Raw genomic sequence first — 18,136 nt, forward strand, 5'->3', positions numbered from 1 at the left:
GTGCAGGGCCTAAGCACTTGGGCCATCCTCCACTGCACTCCTGGGCCACAGCAGAGAGCTGGCCTGGAAGAGGGGCAGCCAGGACAGAATCCGGCAACCTGACCGGGACTTGAACCCGGTGTGCCGGCGCCGCAAGGCAGAGGTTTAGCCTATTGAGCTGCGGCGCCGGCTGATAAATTATACTTTTATTATTCCAAGTTTTCAGTTGAGGAAATTGAGGTTTAGGATAGTTAGATAATTTGTCTAAGGTCATTGTCAACAAGGTACAAAGACAGGATTTAAACCAGAATTCTATTCCCCAAGTCTATGCTTTAATAAGTGTATTATACTGTTAGGTAGTCACTTCAAGAATTAACAGTAGTCTATGAAAATATTTACCCCAGCTCTTTCTGTTTACTTATAATTAACATAAAAAACACAAATTACTCAACACACACACAGACACACACACGGATATTTTGAAGTGTAATACATTACTATGGCAATTATATCTTATTCTTTATTCCTTAATGAGTAACCTTTATAAGCCAGAAACTTGACTCATCAATTCTTCTATTTTAAAATGCTTCAGGCTTCCTCAGCATACCAAGGATAAAACACAAACATTTTAATAAGGTTTTCAAGGTTCTGGGTACCATTGTAACATTCAACATTTTGGTTATTCTTCAGTGTCTTAAAATTATACTTGCTTTTTGTTCCTAGAATTTTTTAATTTCAATTTCTTTTCATTTTATTTGAAACAGGTATAAAGAGGCAGACAAAAAGAGATCTTCCATCTGTTGGTTCCCTCTCCTAATAGCCAGGCTGAAACCAGGAGCTCAAAATGCAAAACAGGTCTCCCACATGGGTGGTAGGGACCAAAGACTTCAACTATCACCTGCTGCCTCCCAGAGTGAGTATTAGCAGAAAAATAGACTAGAAATAGGAGCCAGGACTTGAACTTGCACTCTGATATGTGCTGAGAGCATCCCAAGTGGAATCTTGACTACTTGCCTAAAACCCACCCCTGACTAGGCTTTTACATATGCTACTTCTTCACGGGACAATTTCCTCCCTCTCCCTACTCCCCATTTCTACATGGATGACTTTCAAATATCCTTCAAACGCAGTTTGGATGTCTTCTCTTCTAAGAAGTTTTCTCTAACTACTGCCAACCTCCATTCCCTAAATCTGGAATTCCTCACCAATGTTCCTGCTAGCACCTTTTTTTTTTTTTAAAGATTTATTTATTTATTTGAAAGTCAGAGTTACACAGAAAGAGAAGGAGAGACAGAGAGAGAGAGGTCTTCCGTCTGCTGGTTCACTCCCCAATGGACTGCAATGGTCAGAGCTGCGCTGATCTGAAGCCAGGAGCTTCTTCCAGGTCCCCATGCGGGTGCAGGGGCCCAAGGACTTGGGCCATCTTCCACTGCTTTCCTAGGCCATAGCAGAGAGCTGGATCGGAAGTGAAGCAGTCGGGACTCCAAGCGGAGTCCATATGGAATGCTGGCACTTTTGGCAGCAGCTTTACCCGTTATGCCACAGCGTCGGCCCCCCACTAGCACCTTTTTAAAACAGTACACTGTTAACAAGTTGCTGACCTGGCTGGCGCCGTGGCACACTTGGCTAATCCTCCGCCTGTGGCGCTGGCACCCCAGGCTCTAGTCCCAGTTGGGGCGCCGGATTCTGTCCTGGTTGCTCCTCTTCCAGTCCAGCTCTCTGCTGTGGCACGGGAGCGCAGTGGAGAATGGCCCAAGTGCTTGGGCCCCTGCACCCACATGGGAGACCAGGAGGAAGCACCTGGCTCCTGGCTTCGGATCGGCACAGTGCATCGGCTGTAGCGGCTATTTGGGGGGTGAACCAATGGACAAAGGAAGACCTTTCTCTCTCTCTCTCTCTAACTCTGCCTGTCAAAAAAAAAAGTTGCCGACCCTATTAAAAGTATGTGTTGAATACTACACTGTATGGACAGTGACTACGTATACACATCTACTACTTGGTGGTCATAGTACAAATGCCCTCTATCATTCATATATATAAATGAATCTTTTATATATATTTATTTATTTTGAAAAGAAGAGTTAGAGAGAGAGAAGAAACAACACACACACACACAGAGATAGAGAAAGAGAGAGAGAATCTCCATCCACTGGTTACTCTCCAGATAGCTTCAACAGCCAGCTGGGCCAGGCCAAAGCGAGGAGTCAGGAGCTTCATCTCTGTCTCCCACATGTAAGGCAAGGGCCCAACCACTTGGCCATCATCCCCACCTTTGCCAGGCATATTAGCAGTGAGTTGGATTGGAAATGGTACAACCAGGACTTGAACTGACACTCATACGGGAAATGGATGTCGCAGGCTGCAGCTTAACCTGCTTCACAATGCCAGCTCCATAATACATATGCTTCTTTTTTTTTTGACAGGCAGAGTGGACAGTGAGTGAGAGAGAGAGAGACAGACAGACAGAGAAAGGTCTTCCTTTTTGCCGTTGGTTCACCCTCCAATGGCCGCCGCGGCTGGCACGCTGCGGCCGGCACACCGTGCTGATCCGAAGCCAGGAGCCAGGTGCTTTTCCTGGTCTCCCATGGGGTGCAGGGCCCAAGCACTTGGGCCATCCTCCACTGCACTCCTAGGCCACAGCAGAGAGCTGGCCTGGAAGAGGGGCAACCAGGACAGAATCCAGCGCCCCTACCGGGACTAGAACCTGGTGTGCCAGCGCCGCTAGGCGGAGGATTAGCCTGTTGAGCCATGGCGCTGGCCACATATGCTTCTTAAAAAGTTACTTTTATTAGCACACCGGTTCTAGTCCCGGTCGGGGCGCCGGATTCTGTTCTGGTTGCCCCTCTTCCAGGCCAGCTCTCTGCCATGGCCCAGGAGTGCAGTGGAGGATGGCCCAAGTGCTTGGGCCCTGCACCCCATGGGAGACCAGGAGAAGCACCTGGCTCCTGCCTTCGGATCAGCGCAGTGCACCGGCCGCAGTGCGCCGGCCGCGGCGGCCATTGGAGGGTGAACCAACGGCAAAGGAAGACCTTTCTCTCTGTCTCTCTCTCTCACTGTCCGCTCTGCCTTTCAAAAAAAAAAAAGTTGCTTTTATTGAAAATCAGGGGAGTGGGAGGGGGGACGATATTAACCCTATCTGTTGGTTCACCCCGCAATAACCAGGCCAGGAGCCAGGATCTCAATCTGGGTCTCCCATGTGAGTGGCAGAGACTCAAGTACTTGAGTCATCACCTGTTGCTAAACAGGGTGCACATTAACAGGAAGCTGGAATTGGGAGTAGAGTCAAGTCCTGAACCCTGGCACTCTGATATGGGATGTGGGCATCCCAGGAAGTATCTAAACCACTGCACAAAATGCATACCCCAGATATACAGTAAGTAAGTAAGTATGTATGTATGCATTTCACAGAGAGACAGGAAGAGAGTTAGAGCAGGAGTCAGAATGAATTCCCATCTGATTCACACTCCAAATGCTCATAATGACCACGGCTGGGCCAGTCCCAAGTCAGGAGCTTGGAACTCAATCCAGGTCTCCCACATGGGAGGCAGGGATCTAAGTATTTGGGCCATCACATGCTACCTCCCAGGGCCTATGAAAGTAGGAAGCTGGAGTCAGGAGCTGGAGCCAGGTCTCAAACCCAAGGACAGCAGTATGGCACACAGGCACCTTAACCAGTGTTTTAAATGCTAGGCCAAATCCCTGCCTCCCCTTGCCCCAATCCAATATACATTTAATATATATTTGTAAAATCAGTTAAGTCCCAGAGTGGCAAACTCACATCAGATCCTTAAGTTAAATTTTTTTTCTTTTTTGTTATAAATACTTCATTTCAACTATAAGACACAATCTTCCAGGGGTTTCAGAGTTTAAAAAACCACAATCACATCATGTTGTTACACAATATTATACATGGAAAGACTTGACTTTACCAAAAATGTTTCTGCAGAGCCATAATGGAATCTGTATGAAGAAATATCTTCTCCCTTTGTTCCAACTAATTATTCCGGTATATAAGTTGCTTTCCATTCCAGTATATTCAGAGTGGTGAAATAACAAGGCCAGCCATGTAACCAACGGTCACTCCCAGTGTACAGGATATGGGCCATACCTGCCTTGGTCTTTCCCAATCCAGGGAAATAGGAAATATTCCAAGCCATGTGCCTAAAAAACTAGAAACTATAGTGATCTGGGGACTAGTTACTCAAATGGATGAAACTCCATTTCTACTGAAAACTCTTAGCCATGGTAGATGAGAGTAGATGCAACATTTCAAAAACCTGGCTACCTTATGTGATGATTAACTCCTCTTGGAGGATGCATTAGGTTTCATTACTAAATACAATACTAGACTGACAGCAGTTAGAAAAACAGAATAGATGCACAATCACGTCAAGTCTGTTTCCAATACTGAGAAGTTTTTCCAAGAATAATGATGGAATCAAAGTGTTCAGGATAACTGAAAGCATTCATAAAAGATGAGTATACAGTAGTCTCCTGATATCAGTATTTCTAATCGTGCTTTCTTGGGCAACTATCTAACTCTCCAGCTGCAAAATGAAGGGGAGCTACTGCCTCCCACCATCAGGCATGACGGGTTGGGTCCTCATGCAGGTATAAATGTCTTAGGCTAAATCTCTGAAAATTATTTCCATGGCTACAGAAAATTAAAAATAGAATCTACATAGGAACACTAAGTAACATTGTAATAGCAGTGATAATAGTAGAAATTATGTATTAAGACCTACTACTGTATGCCAAGCATTGTGCTAAGAGTCTTACATATCTTTACCAATTCTTAGAGAAACTCTGCAAAGGAAACATTAAACACATCTCAATTTCACATTTGAGAAACAGAGGCTTAAAGGTTAGTGACTTACTCAACATCACACAGCAAGTAGGTGTCTAATCTAAGTCTCAAACATAGAAAACTCTCATCTCAAAGTCTAGACTTAGAATGCCTCAGAAAAAGATATTACAATTACAAAGCCATTCTCTAACTGCTCTACAAATCATGCCAGCTCACTAGGAAGTCATACAAGAGAAAAACATATTTTCTCCTACACTAACAGGTGGGAAGAAGAAAAAGGATATTTTTTATATTTGGAATTTACCTCAAGATGATGATTACCTCATAAATTCTATATGGGATCCTCTGAGTATACTAACAGACTAAAATGAAAAGATATGGCTTAAAATTGATGTAATGCTCATTTTGACAAATGTTTCCACAGATTTACACCTAAGGGTAAAACTAAAAATTTGCTATGGGACTCCATTAAATTGGCAGGTACTAATGCCATCTTACATGTTAAAGTGATCTTATTAAGTGTGTAACTGATCATATAGATAGGATTAAGTGTCAAAAGGAATCACATAAATAAGACCAAGTGTCTGGTAATAACAACGGATAGAAATAAAAAGGAGAGGCCGGCGCCACGGCTCACTAGGTTAATCCTCCGCCTAGCGGCACCGGCACACTGGGTTCTAGTCCCGGTCGGGGCGCCGGATTCTGTCCCGGTTGCCCCTCTTCCAGGCCAGCTCTCTGCTGTGGCCCGGGAGTGCAGTGGAGGATGGCCTAAGTACTTGGGCCCTGCACCCCATGGGAGACCAGGATCCGATGGCTCCTGCCATCGGATCAGCGCAGTGTGCCGGCCGCAGCGGCCATTGGAGGGAACCAATGGCAAAGGAAGACCTTTTTGTCTGTCTCTCTCTCTCACTGTCCACTCTACCTGTCCAAAAAAAAAAAAAAGAAAGAAAGAAAGAAAGAAAGAAAGAAAGAAAGAAAGAAAGAAAGAAAGAAAGAAAGAAAGAAAGAAAGAAAGAAAGAAAGAGGAGAGAATGATCCAACATGGGAAGCAGGCCACACAGCAGACTCACAGAATGACAAATGACCTAAATAGCACTCTAATCTCAGAATCAGCCCTTAAGGCATTCAGATCTGGCTGAAAAGCCCATGAAAGCATTTCAGGAATGGAAAGCCAAGACATTGTGGCAAAAAATGATCTACACGAAGGATCTCTGTGAGTGAGATCCCAGTAGAAAGAAGGGGCCATCAAAGAAGGATGTACTTCTCTCTGGAGAGAACTTCCATTTTGTTTATGGCCTTTTCTAAATACTGACGGAGTATGTGGACTCAAAAGGCTTCCATAGCTCATGACAAAAGCCTTGGATGATCACCGACGTCATAAGTAAGAGTATCAACTGTGAAATCAACAACAGGAGTCATTGTGCACTTGCTCTACGTGTAGGGCCATTGTCCTGAATGAGTTGTACTATGAGAATTAATGGTAAAACTTGTCTCCAAACAGTACTTCATACTTTGTGTGTCTGTGTGGGTGCAAACTGTTGAAATCTTTACTTAGTATAGAGTTGACCTTCTGTATATGAAGATAATTAAAAATGAATCTTAATGAAGAATGGGATGGGAGAGGGAGTAGGAAGTGGGACAGTTTGGGGGTGGGAGGGTGGGTATGGGGGGGAAGAACCATTATATACCAAAAGTTGTACCTATAAAATTTATATTTATTAAATAAAAGCTTTCTAAAAAATTAAAAATAATTAATTAAAAATGAAAGATTTTTTAAAAAATGATGTAGTGCTGATGGCACAGAAAAGGTAAAATCTGTTGTTGTTATCCAAGTTGGATCACATCCTTAAGCACCGTCTATAATTTTATCTTAACAGCCTTGGTTACTATAACACGCTCATGTGCAAGAATAATTACATAAATATACTACTGTCTGCTTGCTTTTTTCTGCGGAATAACCACAAAGGCAGTAATATTTACTTTCACAATCTAGCTGAACAGAATAATAGGATTTTTCTAAGAAAGAAAAGGAATTGCATGTACCTCGTCTATGAGTCGCTTTATTAAGGGTAGTCCTTCTAGTGCTGAACTGTCACATCCACTGGTCAATACTCGCTCAAATCCCAAGGTTAAGAGGGTCTCTAGGGCTGCCATTGGATCATGAACCATGTCAAAGGCTGAAAGAAATAAAACTGACTTGAATTTTGAATGGATATTTACAAATGCAGGATGGCAGTCTGCTAGATCTAGCTTTTGCCATAGACAACAATTAAATATTCAGGAATTTTGCAAGTCAGATTGTTAATCCACTGGCAATCAGAAATGTCAAGGCAGTGTATAAACTACAGAAATCATAAAATGCTACAAATCACAGCTCTTTTTTCCCCCAAGAGCCATTCTTCAGCATACCATAGCTTGCATGCAACTAGCATGCATTTTAGTAAGTATATTTACTTAAATTCAGGTAAGAAGTGAAAGTTTCCAATTTTCAGTAATTATATTTATCTTTAAAATAAATTTATTTAAGATTTTATTTAAAGAAAAGTATTATCAATAAATTTGTGCAGGTAGCACTCAGATTGTAATGGTGACAGTCAAGTGACTCACACTTAGGTAAGTGCTCTAAGCCTTCAGATAAACTGGACTATGTAAATGAAACAGTACACTCACTAGATCTACAAAAGGCCTTGGTTCACATTCTCATCTTGGCTAATATTTTGTACTAATCCATTTACCAACATACTCAAAGTACAGATCAACAAACTATACGAGGTTTTAGTTCTACCCCACTTTTGATAGCCTTCGCCCCACGCTGAGAACCATCAGAGCACAAAACACCAGGAATCTTGAAACAGAAGATCTAATACTTCTGCTTTGGTTCTCAGCATCACTACATGAAATGGAAATTCTGATCTAGAGTGGATTAGGTGCTAATGGTCCTCTGTGACAGCCCTCTTCTTTATACCTTGTCATGTCTGTAGGCAGCTAAATCTACCAGAGAGATTCCTTTTTCAGTGGCAGCATGTTCTTACCAGTGATTCTACCATAATACTAACTCATTAAAACACATGAGTGAAAAAAGTGTGGAACTTAGCATAATGTAAAAACTCTACAAATTTTGAAAACATGAAAATATTTTTGTAAATTTACTGTAGGAAAGAAAACAGAAACTAAGTCATTTTCTTAGTTTAAGAACAGAAAAATATATTCTATATATCTGGATTACTTTTTAAATTATATCGCATGGCTGCTGTGGCTGGCACCAGCGTGGCGCCGATCCGAGGCCAGGAGCCAGGTGCTTCTCCTGGTCTCCCATGGGGTGCAGGGCCCAAGCACTTGGGCCATCCTCCACTGCACTCCCGGGCCACAGCAGAGAGCTGGCCTGGAAGAGGGGCAACTGGGACAGAATCCGGCGCCCCGACCGGGACTAGAACCCGGTGTGCCGGCGCCGCAAGGCGGAGGATTAGCCTAGTGAGCCGCGGCGCCCGCCCGCATGTCAAAATTTTAAACTACGTTTTTTTCAAGTACATGTTCACTAACAATTACATTCCACAGTTAAAAATGGTGTTTTGTGGGGCCAGCACTGTGCAGGAGTAGGTTAAACCTCTGCCTGCGGCACCAGCACCCATATGGGCACTGGTTCAAGTCCTGACTGCTCTACTTCCAAACAAGCTCCCTGCTGATGGACTAGAAAAACAGTGGAAGATGGCCCAAGTGCTTGCACCCATGTGGGAAACCAGAAAAAGCTCCTGATTCCTGCCTTCAGATCGGCCCAGCTCTGGCTGTTGCAGCCATTTGGGGAGTGAACCAGCAAATGGAATACCTCTCTCTCAGTCTCTCCCGTTCTCTGTAACTCTGCCTCTCAAGTAAACAAATAACTCTTTTTTAAAAAATGGTGGGGCCGATGCTATGGCCTAGCAAGTAAAGCCACCGCCTGCAGTGCCAGCATCTCATATTGGCGCCGGTTTGAATCCCGGCTGCTCCACTTCTGATCCGGCTCTCTGCTATGGACTGGGAAAGCAGTGGAAGATGGCCCAAGTCCTTGGGCCCCTACACCCATGTGGGAGACCTGGAAAAAGCTCCTGGCTCCTGGCTTTGAATCAGCACAGCTCTGGCCGTTGCGGCCATTTGGGGAGTGAAATCAGAAGATGGAATACCTCTCTCTCTCTTTTGCCTATCCTCCTCTCTCTGCGTAACTCTGCCTTTCAAATAAATAAATAAATCTTTAAAGAAAAAAAATGGTGTTTTGTGGCTAAGCCTCAAGATGCTGACTTTTGAGCAATCTACCATCTTTTAGTTAGTGCTAGGTTGTAAGAAGCACTGCTAATAGCAAGTCAAAGAAAGCAGTTTATGAGGATAAAAATTACTTTATTTCTACAAACAGAAGCAGATGCTGATATTCATTCTTGGCCTAATATTTGAAGACTTACACAAAAGGAAGTAAAACATTCAACAACTTCTCAAACAAAGCAAGTCGAAAAGAAACCTGAACCAAAGACATTTCTTTTCATATGCAATGGCAGTGTCCTCTGAAGGAAAAACGGACATGAATTCCTCTCTTTTCCAAGGCTTAGCCAAAGGAAATTACAACTACCTGATTTATAGATAGGAAAGAATTCTTTATATGAAGCAGATAAGCTATCAATAATCATCAGTAATCTTGCACACCATGGTGGACATCTGTCCACTGACTAGCATCTATTTTTTTCTATCCCCTTCCTAATCACACCTAATTCTTCAGATGTCACCCTCTCTCCCCTCAGAAAGTCTATATCTGAGAAAACTACCTTACTCCTAGCTCCAGAAATGATTTTATCTGGTTTAAGCCAGGCAGAACATTTCATTTCACTAGCTACAGTGATTTAATGTTTTGGGGGCCGCACATGACCTAAAACAATCTAGTTAAAATGACTCTCAGGTTTCTTACTTGCAATGCTGTGATACATGCAACTACAGGGAGTGCTTATCTTTCCCCTCTCTATTATATCCCCAACCACCACCTAATTTTAACAACTTCTCATAACTAATGCTTAAAATTTCTTAAGAAATTACACATCTCTAAATTTACAACTTCTAGTCCCAAGATCTAAGAAACCAACTGGCAACACTATAACACTATAGAGTTATGTACCGTGAAAAGGTTGTGGCATTTGGTGAAATTAGAAATTTGACACCAATAAACAGAACTTCTAAAATGGAAATGACTCACCTCGGTGGAAAGTGACTGGCAGAGGACGGCAAAGAGCTATAAAAAGAAAGCCATATACAACATGAACAAAGAGGTCATCACTGGTTACTATATATAATATAGAATTTTCCATGTTAGGGAAACATCTCTGCATTTTCTTCTAAGAAATAGAGATAGTAAACTAAAATAATAATAAAATGACAGTCTAACAATATTCAAGTACTATCTTACACTGGCCTCTGATTTTTGTATTAATGGTCATCTACTCCTTAGAGACACAAATAAAAATGATATGAGCCGGCATCTATAAGGATTGTATTTATTACTTGCCCCTCTGAGAAGCTTCAAAAAACACTTTGGCCAAGTAATACAGGTAGTTTGATCCTGCCCTCTCCACATCTTCCTATCTTCACCAACTGTACTAACTTCAGAAATTTTTGGTCCCTGCTAAAGGAACCAAGGTAAATTTCCATTAAACTCTATAGAAACAGTAGCAGAATCTGACCTCCACCAACTAAGGAAAGTGAGGCAGGCTGTATCATATCTGCCCTCTATATATCTAATTAACTACTATTTAAAATAAGTTAATGTAAGTGCCTGCAGGATGACTGAGACGTCAGTTTTGTGACGACATTCCTGTCTATTGGGAGCATAGTTATAATCATTAGAGCTACAAATTCTTACCAATAAGGGACATACACAGCTCTTTGTCAATCTGTCCATCTTCAGTTAATGCACCAAATACCAACCCATCAGCACCATAAAGCTTGGCAAGCTGAATGTCAGCCTTCATCACCTCAATTTCACGATCTGAATATAAAAAATCACCTCCACGTGGCCGAATCATCACAAAAACTGGGATCTGAACACTCTGTTTCACTATTTGAAGGAGACCTATAAGAATAGAAAGCAGACTTAAATTCAAATGGGAGGGGCAGGCAATGTGGTGTAGCGGGTAAAGCTGCCGCCTGCAGTGCCAACATTCCATATTGGCACAGGTTCAAGTCCTGGCTGCTCCACTTTCTTTCTTTTCTTTTAGATTTTATTTATTTATTTGACAGGTAGAGTTACAGACAGTGAGAGAGAGACAGAGAAAGGTCTTCCCTCCGCTACTTCATTCCCCAAATGGCCACAACGGCCGGAGCTAAGCCGATCTGAAACCAGGAGCCAGGTACCTCCTCCTGGTCTCCCACACGGGTGCAGGGGCCCAAGCACCTGGGCCATCCTCCACTGCCCTCCCAGGCCACAGCAGAGAGCTGGACCGGAAGAGAAGCAACCGGGACTAGAACCGGCGCCCACACGGGATGCCGGCACCGCAGGCAGAGGATTAACCCAGTGCACCATGGCGCCAGCCCCGGCTGCTCCACTTTCGATCCACCTCCCTGTTATGGCCTGGGAAAGCAGAAGATGGCATATGTCACTGGGCTCCTGCACCAGGGTGGGAGACCACAGGAGGTTCCTGGCTCTGGATCTTCGCAGCTCTGGCCATTGTAGCCAACTGGGGAGAGAACCTGCAGATGGAAGAACTCTCTCCCTCTCTGCCTCTCTCTTTCTCTATAACTCTACCTTTCAAATAAATAAATAAATCATTCTTAAAAAAAAATTCAGGGGCTGGTGCTGTGACGCAGCGGGTTAACGCCCTGGCCTGAAGCGATGGCATCCCGTATGGGTGCCAGTTCGAGACCTGGCTGCTCCACTTCCCATCCAGCTCTCTGCTATGGTCTGGGAAAGCAGTAGAAAATGGCCCAAGTCCTTGGGCCCTTGCACCGGCATGGGAGACCTGGAGGAAGCTCCTGGCTTTGGATCAGCACAGCTCTGGTTATTGCAGCCAATTGGGGAGTGAACAAGTGGATGGAAGACCTCTCTCTCTCTCTCTCTGTGTAACTCTGAGTTTCAAATAAATAAATAAATCTTTAAAAAAAAATTCAAATGGGAGCCAAACAAAAGCTCTAGGAAGTCAATAAAATATTACTGATCATTTATATCTGTTCTTGTACATTACATCTAGAAGAAATGCAAGAGTTAACTGAAGAAACCAGAGAAAGATGATCTAAAGAGAACACTGAGAAAAATATGTATATGGTAGAAGAGAAGTAGTAGTAAAAGTAAGAGTTAAAAAGAATGAGTTCGAAAATAGAAGACACTGCGATTTAAAAGCACTTGTCAGCTGACTCAACAAAAATCCTATGACTCAGAAACCTTTAACTGGTATGTGATAGTTGAAACTGTATTAACTACCATGCTCAATGTTCTGCCAGTATAGTCCCCAAGATCCAGTTTCTCCTTTCCAATTAATGATAGTTCTATTTAAAACCAAAGCCAACACAGCATACCCAACCAATACCCTAGGACATACCACAAAAGTCACCCTATAAAATTGCCAAAACTAAGTGACCCATCAGATGCACAAACCATCAAAGTGAGGTCACTAGCAGCATGAAAAAAATAGCATACTGCCTCCAAAGGAACAGACCAAAAAGAAAGAGAAATTGATGAACTGCCAAAGAATTCAAAATAACCACCTTAAGGAGATAAAAGAGAATAAAGGCAACTCAATGACATTAGGAACATAACTCATGATATGATTAAGAGATTGAGCAAAGAAATCTCTATCATAAAAAAAGAATCAATCAGAAGGAGGAGGAGGAAGATGAGGAAGTTAGAGAAGTTAAAAAGAAAAAAGAAAACTTTCAAGGCTTATCATTAAGCAAGCAAACATTTGCACTATGGGTGTTCTGGAAGAAGAGAAGGAGAAAGCATAGAAAAATTTATGCAGTGAGGCTGGCGTTGTGGCCCTGGTCTGAGGCACCTGGTATGAAGTGCCGGCATCCCATATGGACGCCGGTTTGAGACCTGGATGCTCCTCTTCCGATCTGGCTCTCTGCTATGGACTGGGAAAGCAGTAGATGATGGCCCAAGTCTTTGGGCCCCTGCACCCACGTAGGAAGACCTGGAGGAAGCTCCTGGCTCCTGGCTTCAGATTGGTTCAGCTCTGGCTGTTGCAGCTGTCTGGGGAGTGAACCAGCAGATGGAAGACCTCTCTCTCTGCCTCTGCCTCTCTGTGACTACCTTTCAAATAAATAAATAAATCTTTTAAAAATAATTTATGCAGTGAAACAATTGCGGAAAATTTTTCCAAATCTTGGAAAAGATACGTGTCAAAAATATGAGACAGAGAAATTTTAAAACAGTAAGAGAAAAGCATTGTGTCATCTACAAAAGAATACACATTAGAGTAACACTGGACTTATCAGCTGAACTCTTACAGGCCAGGAAAGAATGACATGAAATAATCAAAGTCCTAAAAGAAAAAAATTGCCAGCCAGGAATACTGTACTCAGCAAAGCTATCCTACAGAAATGAATGAGAAATAGACTTTCCATGACAGCCAAAAACTGAAGGAGGTCATCACTATTAGAAATGCTTCAAGGAGTCGTACATTAGAAATGAAAGGATGATAATGATCATTCAGAAAACACACAAAATAAAAAATCTCAATAGTGTAACAGATATACAAAACAAAGAGAAGAAAAACATATGATTCATATTTTACTTTTACTTTCCGAATCTGTTAAATATTTACTTAAGGTATCTTTCACCTTATGAATTAGGTCTATCGTTCTGTCACTTTGTCATTTTTTTTCTTGTACTAAGTTTTGACATCAGGGTTATATTGTCTCTTAAAAGGAGTTCAAAAGTGTTTGATCTGTCTCTCTTTTCTGAAAGAACATATTATTGTGCTATTATTTCTTCTTTAAATGTTCAGAATTCACCAGTGAAACTGTTTAGGATTTTAATTATCTCTCTCTCTTTTTTTTTTTTTAAGATTTATTTACTTATTTATTTGAAAGGCAGAGTTAAAGAGAGGCAAAGGCAGAGAGAGAGACAGAGAGGTCTTCCATCCGCTGGTTCACTCCCCAAATGGCTGCAACAGCTGGAGCTGGGCCAATCCAAAGCCAAGAGCATCTTCCGGGTCTCCCACATGAGTGCAGGGGCCCAAGCACTTGTGCCATCCTCTGCTGCTTTCCCAGACCATAACACAAGTGCAGCAGCTGGGACTTGAACCAGCACCCATATGGCATGCTAACACTGCAGGCTGCTTTACCTGCTACACCACAGCACCGGCCCCAGATTTTCGTTATCTCTTGGAGAAGATTTTAAAACTGAATTTAATTTTAAACACATTCACAAAAGATATTCAAAATGTTCTTTCCACGTCATTTTTCTGGATTTGTATTTTGAAGAAATAAGTGCATTTCACATAAAGTTGTCAAAACTATTGGCATCAGATTGTTTAATATCTTTAAATTAAAATAGGGCTACCTTATGATCCAGTAATCTCACTACTGGGCATATATCCACCCAAAATGAGGAGAGATCTATACTCCCATCTTTATTATAGTTCTATTTGTAATGGCCAAGAAATGAAGTCAACCTAAGTATACATCAACAATGAATAAATGTGTCTATTAACAAATAGATAAAGAAAATGCTGGCCGCGGCTCACTAGGCTAATCCTCCGCCTTGCGGCACCGGCACACCGGGTTCTAGTCCTGGTTGCCCCTCTTCCAGGCCAGCTCTCTGCTGTGGCCCGGGAGTGCAGTGGAGGATGGCTCAGGTACTTGGGCCCTGCACCCCATGGGAGACTAGGAGAAGCACCTGGCTCCTGCCTTCGGATCAGCCCGGTGTGCTGGCCGCAGCGCGCCGGCCATTGGAGGGTGAACCAATGGCAAAGGAAGACCTTTCTCTCTGTCTCTCTCTCTCTCTCTCTCACTGTCCACTCTGCCTGTCAAAAACAAACAAACAAACAAAAACAAAAACGATTTCTATCAGTCTTATCTAAGTCTAACTGAAGTCTCGTAAAGGAGTGGAGGAGACTGAATGCTAAAATGTGATAAAAAGTATAAATACACAGGTCCAAGAAACATAAAGAAAACTGCTCAGTTTCATCATAACCTAATTATTCAAAACCAGGAATAAACAAAAACTCTTAAAAGCAACCAGAGAAAACACACATATTACATGGAGAAAAACAAAGATATGTATGATATATTTCTTATAGGAACAATACAAATAAGACTACAATGAAGGAAAAAAAATCTTCAAAGAACTGAAAGCAAAAAAAGGCCTGTCAGCCTAGAATTCTATTTCTAGCAAAAAAATTTTTTTAAAGATTTATTTATTTATTTGGAAGGCAGAGTTACAGAGAGGTGGAGGTAGAGACAGAGACAGAGAGAGACAGAGAGAGACAGAGAGAGACAGAGAGAGTGAGAGAGAGAGGGGTCTTCTATCTGCTGATTCACTCCTCAAATGGCTACAATGGCCAGAGCTGGGCCAATCCAAAGCCAGGAGCGAGGAGCCTCCTCCGGGTGTCCCATGTAGGTGCAAGTGCCCAAGGCCTTGGGCCATCTTCCACTGCTTCCCCAGGCCATGGCAGAAAGCTGGATCAGAAGTGGAGCAGCCAGGACTTGAAGCGGTGCCCATATGGGATGCCGGCGCTTCAGGTAGTGGCTTCACCCACTATGCCACAGTGCCATCCTGGCAAAAATTTTTTAAAAATATATTTATTTGAAAGGCAGAGCAACAGAGAGAGAGGGAAAGAGCAAAAGCTTCCATCAACTGGTTCACTCCCCAAATGGCTAGAACAACCAGGGCTGGACCAAGCTAACGCCAGGAGCCAGGATCTCCATCCAGATCTCCTACATGGGTGACAGAGGCTGAACTACTTGAGCCATCATCTGCCACATTCCAAGGCACATTAGCAGGAACCTGAATCGGAAGCAAAGCAGCTAGGACTAGAATCAGTGTCTGATATGGGATCCCAGCATCCCAAATGGCAGCTTAACTTGCTGTGCCATAAAACCAGTCCCTAGCAAAAATATCTTTAAAAAATAAATGAGATATTTTCAGAGATACACAAGGTGAAAGAATTCATCACCAGCACACTTGCATTGTAAAAACTGGTAAAGTATTTCAGGCGAAGGAAAATGAAACCAGATAAATACAGATCAACAAGAACAATGAACAGAAATGGTAACTACATATGGGTAAATATGTGATTATTTTCTTATAATTAAATCTTTTTAAAAGATAATTGAGAGAAGACATTTGGTAAAGCAGTTAAGCTGTCACTTGTGATGCCCACATTCCATATCATAGGCCTGGGTTCAAGTTCTGGCTCCACTTTTGAGTCCAACTTCCTAGTAATGCACACCCTGAGAGGCAGCAGGTGATGGCTCAGGAAGTTGGATCTCTGCCACCCATGTGGAAGACTTGGACTGAGTTCCTATCTCCTGGCTTCAGCATGGCTCAGCCTTGACTGTTGCAGGCATCTGGGAAGTGAACCCGTGGATATGAGAACCCTGCTTGTCTCTCTCTCCCCCTTTCAAACAAAATAAAAATAACTGACTCCTCAAACAAAAAATAACAATATAACATGGAGTTTTGACACATGTAGAAGATATATTATAATAGTAGGAAGACTAGGAAAGGGAAAATAAAGACAAAAGTCAAAAAGAAAAACAAAAAGTCAAAGCCTGATCCTTGATGTTATTGCAGAGCAGCTGAACCTGTATTAACAAAAGTACCTTTCAACTTTTTTTTTTTTTTTTTTTAAAGATTTATGTACTTATTTGAAAGGCAGAGTGACAGAGAAAGAGGAAAGATCTTCCTTCACTGGTTCATTCTCCAAATGCCCACAACAGCCAAGGCTGGGCCAGGATGAACACAGGAGCCAGAATTCCAACAGGGTCTCCCACTGGATGGCAGAAACTCAAGGAAAGAGCCTTCATCTACTGTCTCCCAGGCATGCTGACGTGGTTGTCCCAAGCAGTAGCTTAACCCACTGCACCACAACACCAGCTCCTACCTTCCAATTTTTGATATGTGAGGAATAAGCATGTTTTATCAAATTTATAATTTTGTTGATTTACAATCATAAGCAATTCCAGCTGATACAATGCTCATAACAAAGGTAATATAACATTAATAAAGGATTCCAATGAAACTGATTATCAGTTGCCTCCAAGTTCTATAAACTCCTGTGACAAAAACCTGTGCAAAAGGAACACTTACCCATGCTGGGTGTGGTTCCTCCTTCTAATAAACCAGAACATAATTCGATCCGACCAGCACCTGTGATAAAAAAGCATTGCTTAAAACAATTTTTAAAAACAAGCTCTTAGGCAGCAAAGTTTCTATATTTTTTCTAAATTTAGGAGAGTCTCAGAAATTGTCTAAGAGAAATAAATTATAAAACTAAAGTGACTTTAGATAGAGTTAGACAGTGAGAGAGACAGAGAAGGGTTTTCCTTCCACTGGTTCACCCCCCCCAAAAATGGCCACTACAGCCAGAGCTAGCCAATCTGAAGCCGGGAGCCAGGCACTTCCTCCTGGTCTCCCATGCGGGTGCAGAGGCCCTAGTACTTGGGCCATCCTCCACTGCCTTCCTGGGCCAGAGCAGAGAGCTGGACTGGAAGAGGAGGTACTAGAACCCGGTGCCCATATGGGATGCCAGCACCGCAGAGGATTAACCAAATGAGCCATGGCGCCAGCCCCCAGAAGTGACTATTTTTAATCTCAACTATATTCTGCAACCCACATTGTATTATTTAGAGTTAAGCTAGCTCTCTTGGCCGGCGCCGCGGCTCACTTGGCTAATCCTCCGCCTGCGGCGCTGGCACCCCAGGTTCTAGTCCTGGTTGGGGCACAGGATTCTGTTCTGGTTGCTCCTCTTCCAGGCCAGCTCTCTGCTGTGGCCCAGGAAGGCAGTGGAGGATGGCCCAAGTGCTTGGGCCCTGCCCCCACATTGGAGACCAGGAGGAAGCACTTGGCTCCTGGCTTTGGATCGGCGCAGCGTGCTGGCTGTAGCAGCCATCTGCAGGGTGAACCAACAGAAAGGAAGACCTTTCTCTGTCTCTCTCACTGTCTAACTCTGCCTGTCAAAAAAATAAATAAATAAAGTTAAGCTATCTTTCTTAAAATTTTTTTATTACAGAGAAATTATTTAAAATGAAGAATTTCTGGATTCACCAGAGTGGAACATTGAAAAAAAATAACATAATCTTTTCCAAAAGAACTTTTTTTTTTTTTTTTTTTTTTAAAGATTTAATTACGTAATTGAAAGGCAGTGTTACAGAGAGGCAGAGGCAGAGAGAGAGAGG

General features: G+C 42.6%; 1 protein-coding gene and 1 pseudogene across 9 annotated transcripts in view; both read right to left on the reverse strand.

The window, feature by feature from the left end:
- The window catches only part of CUTC (cutC copper transporter), a 33,671-nt gene that overhangs the window by 9,347 nt on the left and 6,188 nt on the right, over window positions 1–18,136 (reverse strand). For 3 of the 9 annotated variants that reach the window (XM_002718638.5, XM_008270323.4, XM_008270320.4), the window contains exons 3-6: window positions 17,049–17,108; window positions 10,659–10,868; window positions 9,996–10,031; window positions 6,830–6,963 (exon numbers count right to left, since the gene is read on the reverse strand). In XM_002718638.5, coding sequence (XP_002718684.1) covers window positions 6,830–6,963; window positions 9,996–10,031; window positions 10,659–10,868; window positions 17,049–17,108 — 440 coding nt within the window. The remainder of the gene's footprint in view (window positions 1–6,829; window positions 6,964–9,995; window positions 10,032–10,658; window positions 10,869–17,048; window positions 17,109–18,136) is intronic. The other 6 variants (XM_070057423.1, XM_008270321.4, XM_070057425.1 and 3 more) reach the window with 3 other exon arrangements.
- Window positions 3,842–6,165, reverse strand: LOC138845476 (phosphatidylinositol-glycan biosynthesis class F protein pseudogene; annotated as a pseudogene).

The sequence above is a fragment of the Oryctolagus cuniculus genome, chromosome 15 (genome assembly GCF_964237555.1).
Source record: "Oryctolagus cuniculus chromosome 15, mOryCun1.1, whole genome shotgun sequence".
Lineage (NCBI taxonomy): Eukaryota > Metazoa > Chordata > Mammalia > Lagomorpha > Leporidae > Oryctolagus > Oryctolagus cuniculus.